We start from the raw sequence: 14,098 nt of genomic DNA on the forward strand, positions 1-14,098 counted from the left end.
GCGGTACCCCACTGGACACAGGCTTCCAGTCACAAAAACAACCTTCCACCATCACCCTCTGCCTACTTTCACTTTACAAGTCAGCAGCACTGATCTGACCAGGACTAAATTTACAGAGCCAAAAAACTCTGCAGACTGTCTTTCTTTCAGCCACAGCAAGAGAGAGAAATGCTTGAACTCTGACCCTCCCTCTGCTTTCTGGTCAAGGATTGGTTCATTGAACTGCCGAACAAAACTACTATCATCTCTTCTGTAAGAGAAATGCCGCAAGAATGTCCTTTTAATGCATCTTCAAAGTGGAGTCAGTCGTCGAATGAATGTTGGGGAAGAAGAGGTTAATGTTAATTAAACCATTAAGGCTTATCCAAACACAACATTCTTTCATCAGAGATAGAAGACCAAGACCACAGGCTTGCAGACGGCTCATTAAGGGGGACATGATGGCGTCCTGCCTTATCTGGACCTGTGTCCGACCCTTTGTGGGCAAAGTCCCGAGGAACTAGGGAATTTAAATTCAGTATTTAAAAAAAAAAAAAATCTGGAACTGAAAAGCGACCATGAAACTGTCAGATTGTCGTAAAAACCCAAGTCGTTCACTATATGCCCTTTAGGGAAGGAAACCTGCCCCAGTCTGGCCTTTATGTGCCTCCAGTGCCACACCACACAGGCTGCAGCAGTTCAAGAAGAAGGCCCACCACCACCTTCTCTGGGCAACTAAGGATGGACAATTTGTAGCAAGAGTTGTAGAAGTGCTTTGTCTCTGCAAAATCAGAAACTGAGAGCGAGAAGAGTTACAGACGTTAAGATTGTAGCACGGTACCAGGCCAATTATAAGTATGTGATTTAGATGTACAAGTTTCCCTGAGATCAAGATAAGTGAGACTTAAGCCAGCTAGTCCAGATAAAGCCAGCTAGTCCAGATAAAGCCAGCTAGTCCAGATAAAGCCAGCTAGTCCAGATAAAGCTATCAGCATGGAAGATGAATTTACCCAGGGGTAGAGGATTCCAGAGGAACGGATAGCACCTCTAGAGATAGTGGTTCGTTACTCTGACTTCTCAGAAGACCAACACCATCCTCTCGGAAAAAGGTGTGGCAACCAGTTCATCCAGCTCGTAAGTATAAAGTCATACAAGTTCTGGAAGTACTGCTAACTGCAAGCATATATTAAAAGTTAGCAGATCTCTATGTTCAAGTAGCCTAGTGGCACACACTGTCTAGTCTCACACAAAAAAGGATGGCTACTTGAGTGAAGTGCTGGAGACATTAAAAAATGTTTTTATTTTCAGTCTTTTTCGGGGAGTCTTTAGATTTGAAGTACTCGGAGTATTTTCCACTATAACAGAGAAGTACATTAGCTGTGATTTCCACCAGAAGGCTGTCAGACAGCTGAGAGAGGATCTTGAGTCTGGAATGTTTCGGTGCTTGCACTATCGGTCTTCTCCCACGGCTTCCTCCACTTCCGCTGCTTCTGTCATGGGTGGGCCCCACACTGAGACTTACCGTCAACCAACAGCCTAAATCAAAGATTTATCCAGTATACTAGCTTCACGTCTCGTGCTTGCGATCCAGGATATCTGGCTGCCTTGTTTAATAGTCTTGTAAAATGTCGCAGTGAATACCGCATCTCAGCAGCTGACACTGTGGTGAATGTTGCATCTGCTGCAGTGCAAGCCTTTTCGTTGGCCACAGTGGCAGCTGTGGAAACTGAGTTTCAAGAAGGCTGTTCTTGCCGGTTGCTGAAATGGTGGCGATACCCCTTCAGGAACAAATTTGATTTGAGCTCATTTACCCCATGTATGGGTTTCTCCTGTTAAAATAATCGTGATCAAAGCAAGATATGCTTACCAAATGCTTCCTCCAGTTCAGTGATCTGACTAAGCTGACAAAAGAAGCTAGCAGTGTTACTAACATTCACCATTTCGTTCACGATTTATTAATTTTTGACTATTGTTTAATGCACGTGATGCATGGGAATAGAAATGATTGAGAGAAGAAAGGTGTGTCCTTTCCTTGTATCGCTGTGCAGATTGAAACTGCACAAAATTAATAAATTGTCAATAAAATTGCACGGTTGGATCAAAGATGATTTGTGACAGATGTTTTAAGTGTTAAATGCTAAGAAGATGTCTAAGTGCTTCTGTACATTATAGGTCGCTTCTGTACCCAGGTTTCTCCATTTTGAGGAAGGAATTTGTGGTTCATAATTGAATGATAGCAGGGACATGAATTCTTGAAGTAAATGATGTCTGTTTTTTACTTTTCATTTAACAGTTTGAGTTTAACATTAATGAGGGGGCTGTAGGGGGAAGGCGGAGCAGAGAGTTTCTGCGCACCCTCCCACCCGACCAAAAGCCATTCACGGTTTGAAGCCTTCAACCAAAGCATGATCTTAGACAGTATAGAACCAGCGGCCACCAGAAGCAGAGGTGACCGCTTATTATAGCCAGTGATATGGTGGTTTCCTGATCGTTGACCTGTATGGTCTGTCCCAGTGCTCCCTGTAATTTTTTTTTTGGTGCGCGGGCCCTTTAACTGGCCATGCAGCCCATTCCATTTTTGGCACATGCGGGGTTATTTCAGTTGTAAAGCCGTTGAGCGGCCTGCGCGGAACCTCCAGACCGCGGCCCCGCAGCTTAACGGGAATGTTGGTTCTTGCCTCGCCATCCGGTGATCTCTGGTGGTCGGGAATACCATCGCAAGTTGTCACCGTCAAACAACTGCAAGCGCGTGGACGTGGTGCTGTTTGTTTGTTGCTCTGCTGCTCGAAGCCTCGTCCAAAAACCAACTGATGGCCCAGCAACGGCAGCTTCAAGCAATGCTGCAGAATTACTGCAGTGGAAACACAGCATGAAAGTGGTCTCTGGGGCAAGGTTTCTTGGCACTGTTTGCATTGCTGCTAACCACTGCACCAGGAACAGTCTCTAGTCTTATGCTACTAAGGGGGTAAATTCAACCTAACCCGTCGGGCGGGTTGGGTTGGACGCCTGTTTTACACCCCGCCTGATTTTACTCTCTGCCATCAATGGAAAGTAAAATTTGGGGGGGTGTAAAATGGGCAGCCTGCCAAATCTTGCCTGTTTCCCGCCCGGCGGATTAGGCTAAAATGACCCCGACCACCCCCCCCCCCCCCGAAGATCTATTCTGCGATGCAAAATCAAGCTAGAATTACATTTGTTCAGATGTGTTTAAGACGCTCCTTAAAACCTACCTCTTTGACTAAGCTTTTGAGCATCTGACCCAATATCTCCTTACGTGGCTCGGTATCAAATTTTGTCTGACAATGCTCCTGTGAAGTACCTTGCGACGTTTTACTATGTGAAAGGTGTTATATAATACAAGTTTTTCTGATGCCAGGTCAACAATAGGACTTTACAAAAGGAAACTTATTTAACTTCTCTAGAACCTTGTCACAAATACAAAATGTTGAGGTAAAAATGTATGGGCAGGAACTGGCCTTCAGGGTGGGATTCCAAACTATTTGGAGTGAGTTGAAGGATAATTAGCTCCCCAAGGAAATGGCTGGCCTGGCTGATCGAATCTATAAAAGTTACTGGTTTTCCCATTTGACCTGCTGCATCATAAGCGTTATCGGCCTGGTGAAAAGCATCATGGTATGAACCAAATGTTCTCCTTCAGCCCTGTTTGGCTGATGTGTTTCTCTTCATGATTGTCAAGATACTAATTTAATTCAATACAAAAATCTATGCAAACATCATGGTAATTTCAATTGTAACTCAGCGTTAGTAATTAAATTAGAAGTTGGTTGAATCTGTTCAGTGCTAGGATTCTGCACCATCGACTTTAACCCCCTCCCACAATAGAAACATAGAAACATAGAAGATAGGAGCAGGAGTAGGCCATTCGGCCCCTCGAGCCTGCTCCGCCATTCAATGAGATCATGGCTGATCATCCAAATTCAGTACCCTGTCCCTGCCTTCTCCCCATATCCCTTGATCCCTTTAGCCTTAACAATACCATCCAACAAGCATGCTGCTGCTAGCCAACTACGTTAAAATTAAGCCATGTGAAGGTTAGCATATACATGCTCAATTCATTAGGTCGTTTTTCTGAACAAAAACATTAACACTTTAAAATGGTTTAATACCTCTATTAAAATAACAGCCAAAGGAATTTAATACGAACACTTGGGTGGGAATTTTAAACTAGCCCACCCAGCAGGATCTGGGCAGGTAGGCAGTTAAATTGAAATGGCTGACATACCCACTCTGTTCCTGCCCGGCTGCGAGTTTAACATGTCTGATTTTCAGGCGTAGGGAACGTCGCCTGAGTCTTGGACAGAAACCTGGTACATTTATGAAAACTGGGGTCTTATTGTGTCAATAGAACCCTGACGCCATTTCAATGTGGGAGTAAACGGGTCGTCCAGCCGGCCTCCCAGAAAGCTGAAACCTGGTCAGAGGATTAAAAAGTTCTTTCCAGGTAAGTTTAAAACTTTCCTTTGTGGGGCCAGAAGGAGCAGCAAGGAAAGTGTAGGCCCGGACCCCTCCCCCCTTCACAAACCACTGGCTGCCCCGGAACCTTGATTTCCCTGATTTTCCGCCCCTCCTCCCCCCCCACCCCCCGCCCTGGGCCCCCCGCACTTAACTCCGGGTCATGCGACTTTGCCAGAAGCTTTGGTCTGGAAGTCGGCCAGTGTCAGGTTAATAAGACCCGGCCGTTAAAGTGGGCTGGGGCCTCCTGCTTCCACTGCTGGGTGGGCTGGCCGCTCGCCCGGCTGCTTTCCTGCCCCGGAGTTCAAATTCCCACCTTAGCGTTTGCGCACAAGTCTTCGTCCAGCGTCATTCCAAGGCTTAGGGTTTTCAGATAATTTTGACTTTACTGTATAGGGTGGTATGAATGGAAAGTCCCCATCTATAGGAATTGTTTAAAAGTTGGACAGTTCTTCTGCAGCTGGGATGCATCGACCAGACGGTGGTACAGAATCTGTGATGATGCCAAAAAGTCTGTGGTTTTAAACTGTAGTGTGAGAAGCCCGAGGTACCGTACTGCCGACTGTTAAAGGGATGCACGCTTCTGCTATTAACATCTGTAACTTGGAGCAACAAAAGACATTACTTGAGACGGCTGCTCATTTTATAATGTCTCTGTTTTCAAAATTCATCCATCTCAATGTTTACATTTCCTTCATTACTAATGGGGAAAGACTCCTCATGAGTAAATTGCTGTAGTCTGTTTGCAGAGAATGTGCAGGTTTCTAGTTTTCAGCACGTAAATCAGAAACCAGAAATGTTTTCAAGTTAAGTTTAACTGATCTTCACTGTTTTGCTAAATGTTAGTGGCAGAAGTAAAGAAAGTTGATGTAATGAATCATTCGACAATTCTTTACAGTGGATCGCTTGCAGATGTTTTAATTAAAAAATAAATACTTTCATTTACAGTGTTTTTTCCACAAAGAATTATAAAATTGAAATTGAAACCCCGAGCCCTACGCTCTGGTAGTCCCTCCACCTCCCTCTCCTCCTTTTAGACCCTCCTTAAAACCCACCTCTTTGAGAATGTTTCCACTTGTGGGGAAGGGGCCATCAATATAAGATAGTCACCAAGAAATCCAATAGGGAATTCAGAAGAAACTTCTTTCCCCAATGAGTGGTGAGAATGTGGAACTTGCTACCACAGGGAGTGGTTGAAGCGAATAGTATAGATGCATTTACGGGGAGGCTAGACAAACATATGAGGGAGAAGGGAATAGAGGGTTACGCTGATAGAGTTAGATGAGGAAAGACAGGAGGCTCGAGTGGAGCATAAATGCCGGCATGGACTGGTTGGGCCGAATGGCCTGTTTCTGTGCTGTATATCCTATGTATGATCTATTATTCTGTCCATAGGACTCTCTTTGATGTGCTAAATAGCCCTCTTTATATAAAGCCTGAGCCACATTGCTGAAGAGCAACAGTATTCCTGGAGATCTCTACAGCTGTTACCCACTAGAATACTAATGTGCCATCAGCTGTACTGTAACACATTGTTTCTGACTTCCAATGATATGAAAACCTTAAGCACCCACTTTATAAAGCACATTTTACACTATCGTAGAGCCAGGGATTTCGGTGCGTATTTCTTTGAGAAGTCAAATAAAGAAATAATTGCATAGAAGATTAGAAAGTTATGCCCGTTTTCAGATAAAATAGGGAGGGGACGCTTTACGCGCCTGTCGTCCCCTCCCTCAGATTCTGCCCTAGCTGAGCAATTTCTCCAGTGATGGTGGGCCTCGCAGCAAGCGTTCCATTCCTATCAGCTGTTGCTCCGCTTCGCTCCTCCAGCACTGCGATAATGAAATGGCAACTTTCTCTCCCGCCCGGGCTCCCCCTCGCTGATTTCAAACTACAGGCAGCCCAGTCGGCTCGATAGAGAGCTGAAATTTAAAATCAGCAGCAGGAGGGAGGGAGCATTGCCATGTAGGAAAGGAATCTGTTGCTTGAAATGAGAAGGAGCAGAGAGAACCCGTCCTTCTGGGTGCCAGCTGACACATAGGTGAGGACTTTGCCAGGTTTGAAATGCGATCTTAATCTTTCAGTCAGATGAAATTCTTTTTGTGGGGGGAGGCCATTTTATACATGGGTTATCTTACGGCAAAGTCAGGTTACTCTGACATTAAGCAATTTTCTTTGGTTCTACACAGCTCTTGAAGTCTATTTGAAATCTATAGCTAGCATTTTTTAATCATTATGGGGGGAAAATTCGGTTGCTTTGCGCCTCTCGTTAGCCCGGGCGCGGCGCCGCTAACGCCTCCCGCGAAATTCAGCGGGAGGTTAGCGGCGGCGGTAGCCGGTAGCGCCCCGCGGCACTGCGCCTCCGGCGATGACGTCATCGCCGTGCTCAGCGCCCTGGGCTGCAAACTTGGCTCGCGCCCCCTGACCTACCGCCGCACGCTATGTCCGACAGGTTCAGGGCGGTATTTTTGTGGCCACGGCGGCGCAAGCTAAAGGGCAGGTGTCGGGCGGCCATTTTTTGGGGGGCCGCCTGCCAGCACCTGCCCCCCCCCCTCGCCTCCTCAGGCGGGGTGCCGGTCGCGATCGGCACCCCGCTCCCCGGTGGTCCAGCAGGGCCCTTAATCAGGGGGGGGAGGCCTGCAGTACCGCGGTGCTATGTGCCGACGTGCGTGGCACTGTTGCACGTAGCGCCGCGATATTGAATGGGGGCGCCCCAAGAGAGAGGGTGAGTGCTTCCAATAGCCCTCTGCCTCCTGCTTGGGACGCACCATTCAATTTCGGGCACGGGGTCGCTAACGTTTTTGGGGCGCTAAAAGACATTTATTTACCCAACACTGAAAGTTGGTATTGCCTGCAGCGCTACACAGTCAGTAGTTGCTGCAAACTTCATAAGTTTTTTAAGCGCTAGTAAATATTTTTTTAATGAACTGTTGTTCCTTATAAAACTAACCACATCATCTTTGTAGATGCACTCATTACAGTAATGCAGGTTCATCACCATATCCCTGCCTTGTAGTTTAGGCTATCAGCAACTGGTTTGGAATTAAGTGTAAAGGTTAATTCACAATGAATTGAAAGAGGTAAAAATGCAATCTGTGGTACTGGATTCAATCCAGTTACCTTTTTATTTTCTCGAGTGGTTAACATTCCCTCTTTTTTCTGTTGTTTCCATGCCTCATCCGTGAGGTTGGGAAGGTGACGTGCCCGCATTCATTGACCAGTATTGCTCTGAGATTAGCTGTCGTCGGTTGGGAGTTTCCACCAAAGTGGGCTGAAGGTGCTTTTCCACTCCAGGAGTACAGCCACTGACTGACGCAGTCTCTGCACTTGTACTGTAAATGTACACGGAATCAATCTCATTGTAAACCGAGCAATATGTGGGTTTATAAACCATAAGTGTAATGTATGTACCTTTAAGGGGGAGAACTACTTTTTACAGCTCCTGTATCCTGTAGTACCGGCAGTGACCACACCTGTATATAAACCCTGAGTAGTGATCTGTACAGTCAGTTGCAGTTTGAACCACGTTGAGTAAACACCTGTTGATCGTTCCCTGCAGTCTGTTGTCTGATTATTGAAGGACACAACATTAAGATACATGGATATAACAATAAACACAGGGAGCCAGTGCCATGCTTTTCTATTCTGGGTCTCTGTATTATATAGCAGAGCCAGCAGACATACAGGACTGGATTTTGATTGAGGAGGCGTGTACGAGGCGGGACTACAACTTTCGGGGTTGTAGTCCCGCCTCCATCGAGTTGTGGCCAACCCACGCGATTTTCACTTGATTGACCTTGTTGAGCCCGCCCAGCGGGCTCAGCAGGCCAATTAAGGGCCACCCGGCAACAGGTGATGTCACAGATTGACATTTCATCTGTCAAAAGCTTTTGACAGATGAAATATCAGCGTTTGACAGCTCTTTGAAGCTCTTTGACAATCTGTACTCCAATCCTTCCTCTCAGACTGATTTAGAGATCTCTCCAGAACAGAAAGCTGAATGCTACAACTTTTGACAGCTCGTGGCCATTCTGCTTTCTGTGCCAGTGAGATGAGGGACTCCCGAGACCTGAAGGAAGGAAGGCTGTAAAGGTAAGTAAATGTAAGTAAAACTTCTTTAAACACTTTACACACACCAAACACACTTGCCTCTGAACTCATGCACCCATCACTCACCTGAACACCGGACATCTCGACCCCTCCAAGCCCTTCATCCCGACGGTCCGCCTTGTTAACTTGGCATGGTTTGGAGCTGTCGGGAATCCCACACTTCAGCAATAAAAATAGGGATTAGGCTAAAAACTGCCTGTTAACAGGCAGTTAATTGGCACTAATTCCCTTCCCGCCTCGGGGAGGTGGGTCCCAGCACAGGTCAGATATCCGCCTCCTTTGAAACTGGCATGGAGGTGGGTTGGGGCAGGATGGGTTCGTGCCCCCCGATTTTGAGATTTTAACCCCCCACATGCCTCCAATCCCGCCTCCACGGCCCAATGAAAATCCTGCCCACAGAGATCTGCTCTCAACTGGCAAGAGAATGTGGCACATGAAAATTGCTCTCCAAAACAGGATCCCTTAACCTGCCAGGCACCTTGACTGCTTCACCACAGTGATGTGCCTGAGACGAGAACTTAGCCATGTGGGTAATACGGGCACAAGTTCACATCCCACCACCCTTCAGCACTGTGCGAACATGGCAATGCCCTGCCTACTCTAGATTGGATTCGAATCAATCCAGCGTAAATGCACGACAGAGGATCCTTTGCTTTCATCACAGGCAGAGGTGGTTTGTATGATGTAGATACAAAAACCAAGCATTCATTCAGTTTAACTCAGGTTCTCGCCACTTCTAATAGAGACGGCGCTTTTGTCTTGTGTTTGTAATGCCTTATTTATCTTTTAATCTGCAAGACTTCGTTCTAACTTGTTCATAATTGAGAAAACAGATGCCAGGTTAGAAATTCTTCATCTTGGCGACTTTCCCAATTTAAAGTCCAGTTGTGATCTTAGATGATCAAAATTGTAATAATGTAGGAATCGTCAGATCCCTAACTGAAGCACTGAGGTCGAGTCAGTCCGCTAATAAAACGAAGTTTAATAGAAACTAGAGAACAAACAATTGCATGCAGGAGAAATAATCAACAGGTCTTTTCTGGTGTTGGTTTCACGAGGTCTGAGTTGGGAACCTCCCACTCTCTGATGTCATGACATCATCACGTTTCCCGCCGTTCGGGGCGTCACGTGACCAACGTGATGACGTCATCGCGCTGATTCTGGGGCTTATCCAGAACGGCTATTTACATACAGTAAACAAACATAGGTGCTGTAGCACTCTGTTAAAGGCAGTTATACATTTATACAGGAGTCCGTTGGTGGCTTTGCCACAATAACTCATTTTAATTTGATTTTCTTAAAACTATGACTTTAGGTTTAATAAAATATCCATGTGCCTAAATCCTCTCTTTGCTCTTTAGCTTCCAAAAGAGACTGCATTGAGAAATTTGGACCAAAGACTGTGGAGCGCATTATAAAGGATGATGATGCTATCTGCACCATGGAGTATTCACGTATTGTGCCTCTGGAAAATGGAGAGGTGAGTGTGAAATAATTAGCAGTAAGTAACTGGATTTGTGTTTTACTGCTCTGAAGTCTTAAATATTTCACATAATACATTCACTAAGTAAATGTTACAAGGTTTCACACAGCCTTTAAGCTCCCGGTTAAGCAGCGCCTCAATTTCAAAATTCTCATCCTTGTTTTCAAACCCCTCCGTGGCCTCGCCTCTCCCTATCTCTGTAATCTCCTTCAGCCACCACCCCCCGCGCCCCCCCCCCCCCAAGATACCTGCGCTCCTCTAATTCTGCCCTCCACAGCATCCCTGATTATAATCGCTCAACCATTGGAGGCCGTGCCTTCTGTTGCCTAGGCCCTAAGCTCTGAAATTCCCTGCCTAAACCTCTCTGCCTCTCTACCTCTCTTTCCTCCTTTAAAACGCTCCTTAAAACCTGCCACTTTGACCAAGCTTTTGGTCACCTGCCCTAATTTCTCCTTATGTGGCTCGGTGTCAAATTTTTTGTCTTATAACACTCTTGTGCAGCGCCTTGGGACATTTTGCTACGTTAAAGGCGCTATTGTGGCGGAGCCACCAAAGGACTCAGAGCGGTTGTACATAATTCCTTTAACAGCAATGTAGTTACTGTCTGTGCCTGTACCTTTAATTACACTGTTTGACTGTACAATGCCTAGTTACCTTTATAGCACGGTTTCAACGTGATGACGTCATGCCATTAGTCACGTGATGCCCCAATGGCGGGAAGAACGTGATGACGTCATGACGTCACTCTCCTGATCAGAGGATCAGTCCTCATGGAGCCCTCAAGGAGAGTAGACCTGTTATTGATGTGTTCTAGCAGTTTCCAGTTTAAACTCATTTGATTTAATTAAAGTTCATTAATTTAATTACCTGAGTCGAACTCAGTCTTTTTGATAGGAACCTCCGTTCCTACATTGGTGACCCCGACTTCTACGAATGATTTTCGTGGGAGATTCGACATGGACACGAACGCCGTCACGCTGAAACTGCCACAGTTCTGGGAGCAACAACCAGACGCCTGGTTCATCCAGGCTGAAGCCCAGTTCGCCATTCGGAACATCAATGCGGATCAGACCCGTTATTATTACGTGGTCTCCGCCCTCGACAGCGCAACTGCATCACGGATCATCAGCCTCATCGGTAGTCCTCCTACTGACAGCAAGTATGATGCAATTAAGGCGCGGTTGCTTCAGGTTTTCGGGCTATCAAAGTCGCAGCGTGCTTGACGGCTCATCACGCTGCCCGGCCTCAGGGACTCCCAACCGTCCGAGCTCATGAGCCAAATGCTCACGCTCTTGGGTGCTGAACCGGAAGGTTTCATCTTCCGGGAGCTTTTCCTCTACCAACTGCCTGAACAGGTTCAGGCTGCCCTGGCCAGCTCCGACATTACTGACTGCGCCAAGCTTGCGGCCGAAGCCGATAAGATTTTCACGGTTACCCAGCAGTGCTGTGCGGCCACGAGGCGCCCACCCCGCACAGACACGGTCCCGGTTTCTCCTACAGCGGGCTGGTGCTCCTACCACACCCGTTTTGGCGCGAAAGCACGATGCTGCTGTTCCCCCTGCAGTTTTTCGCCCCAAAAAAAACCAAGAAGGCGCAGGCGGCGTTCCTGGCGACGGATGACCAAGTCTAACGGGTGTTCCGCGGTGGCGATGGCCGTCGGTTCTACGGGGAAACTCCTCTATATCACCGATTCCCTCTCGGGCCGCCGTTTCCTTTGTGACACCGGGGCGCAGTGTAGTATTCTACCTGCGTCGAAGCTTGACACGCAGACTGGGAACCTCGGTTTTTCCCTCGTAGCGGCTAATGGCGCAGCTATTCAAAGGTTCCAAAAGCGGCGGGTCGAAGTCTGTTTCGGCGGTCAGCACTTCTTTTGGGATTTCGTCACAGCTACAGTCTCACAGCCTATCCTAGGGGCAGATTTTCTGTGTGCCAACAGCCTACTAGTCGATGTCCGACACCGCCGGCTGATCAACGCGGCCACCTTCTACTCGATCCCGTGCTTCCACGGTACCTCCGTGGCGCGCTCCATTGCCTGTGCTTTCCCTCCTCCAGATGACTTCACGCGGCTCCTCGGGGAGTTTCCGGAGCTGACAAGACCCACCTTCTCCTCTTCAGCGACGAAACATGGTGTTGAGTATCACATCACCACTACTGGCTCCCCGGTTTATGCGCGGGCTAGAAGGCTCGAACCCGGCAAGCTTGCAGCTGCGAAGGCGGAGTTCGCCACAACGGAGCGGCTCGGCATCATTAGGCGATCGAACAGTCCCTGGTCTTCGCCTCTCCACATCGTGCCGAAACCAGGCGGCGGCTGGCGGCCATGCGGTGACTACCGACGCCTCAACGACGCCACCACTCCGGATCGGTACCCGATCCCGCATATCCAGGACTTCTCGGCCCACTTGGTGGGAAATACTATCTTCTCTAAAGTCGACCTCGTCCGTGGATATCACCAGGTTCCAGTGCACCCACAGGACGTCCTGAAAACCGCAGTCATCACCCCTTTTGGCCTCTTTGAGTTCCTGCGGATGCCGTTTGGCTTAAAGAATGCAGCACAGGCGTTCCAGCGTTTAATGGACTCCGTTCTTCGAGACCTGCGTCTCCTTTTCGTCTACCTTGACGACATACTCATCGCCAGTGCCAGCAAGGAGGAGCACATCTCCCATTTGCGTTCTCTCTTTACGCGCCTCAGCCAACACGGTTTAATCATCAACCCGGCCAAGTGCCAGTTCGGCCTGCAACAAATCGACTTCCTGGGACATCGCATAACATCGGACGGCGCCGTCCCTTTGGCGGCGAAGGTTGAGGCGGTTACTTCTTTCCCGCGGCCGTCGACAGTCAAGGCCTTGCAGGAGTTCCTGGGGATGGTCAACTTCTACCACCGTTTCGTCCCCAAGGCGGCTCAACTCATGCAACCCTTGTTCGGGGCCCTCAAGGGCAAGTCCGGTAAAGACCCAATCAGCTGGACAGCTGAAATGATCAAGGCATTTGGCGACACCAAGAACGCTTTGGCCAACGCAACCATGCTGGCGCACCCACTTCCAGGTGCTACTATCACCCTTACCACCGATGCGTCAGACTACGCCATCGGTGCGGTGCAAGAACAGTGGGTCAACGGCACGTGGCAACCGCTGGCGTTTTTCAGCCGTCAATTGCGAACAAATGAAAAAAAGTACAGCACCTTCGATAGGGAACTACTGGCCCTTTTCCTCGCCATTCGCCATTTCTGGTTTTTATTGGAGGGGCGCCCCTTCACGGCTTTTGTCGACTACAAACCCCTTACGTTCGCCATGGCCAAGACCACCGAACCGTGGCCCGCTCGTCAACAACGTCACTTGACGTTCATTTCCGAATTTACCACGGACATTCAACATGTGTCTGGTAAGGACAACCTGGTGGCAGATTGCCTCTCCCGTGCGACGGTCCACGCGGTGCACCTGGGAATCGACTACGCCTTCATGGCGGCAGATCAGGTTTCGGATTCGGAGGTCCAATCATATCGAACCGTTCCCTCTAGCTTCCAAGCGACCGACCAACGTCTTCCAGGCCGCAGGTGCCACGCTCCTTTGCGACGTTTCCATGGGAGTTCCTCGTCCCATAGTGCCAGTCGCATGGCGCCGGAGGGTTTTTGATGCCATACGTGGGTTGTCGCACCCAGGGATGAAGGCTTCGCAATGGCTTATGTCAGCCAAGTTCGTCTGGAAAGGTATGCACATCGATGTCCGTGACTGGGCTAATACCTGCGTCGTATGCCAGAAGGCCAAAGTCCAGCGTCATGTCAAGGCTCCAGTAGCTGCGTTCACTGTTCCGGAGCGTCGTTTCGACCACGTGCATGTGGACCTCGTGTGGCCGCTTCCGCCTTCTCAGGGTTATACTCATCTCACCATAGTGGACCGCACCACTAGGTGGCCAGAGGCAATTCCTTTGGTTTCCACCACGTCGGTAGATGTCGCTAGAGCTTTCATCTCCTGTTGGGTTGCCCGTTTCGGGGTACCGGCAGACATCTACTCTGACCACGGGCCACAATTTTCCTTGGATCTTTGGAATGCTGTGGCT

The 14,098-nt window shown here is 48.3% G+C and overlaps 1 protein-coding gene across 1 annotated transcript in view; it reads left to right on the top strand.

Annotated features, from left to right (window-relative positions):
- The window catches only part of lama5 (laminin, alpha 5), a 319,972-nt gene that overhangs the window by 91,192 nt on the left and 214,682 nt on the right, over positions 1-14,098 (top strand). The window contains exon 4 of the mRNA XM_086005633.1: positions 9,924-10,042. Within this exon, the coding sequence (XP_085861759.1) occupies positions 9,924-10,042 (119 nt within the window). The remainder of the gene's footprint in view (positions 1-9,923; positions 10,043-14,098) is intronic.

This window comes from Somniosus microcephalus, chromosome 13, assembly GCF_052327205.1.
Source record: "Somniosus microcephalus isolate GS21.2 chromosome 13, FLI_Smic_1.0, whole genome shotgun sequence".
In the NCBI taxonomy this organism is placed as follows: domain Eukaryota; kingdom Metazoa; phylum Chordata; class Chondrichthyes; order Squaliformes; family Somniosidae; genus Somniosus; species Somniosus microcephalus.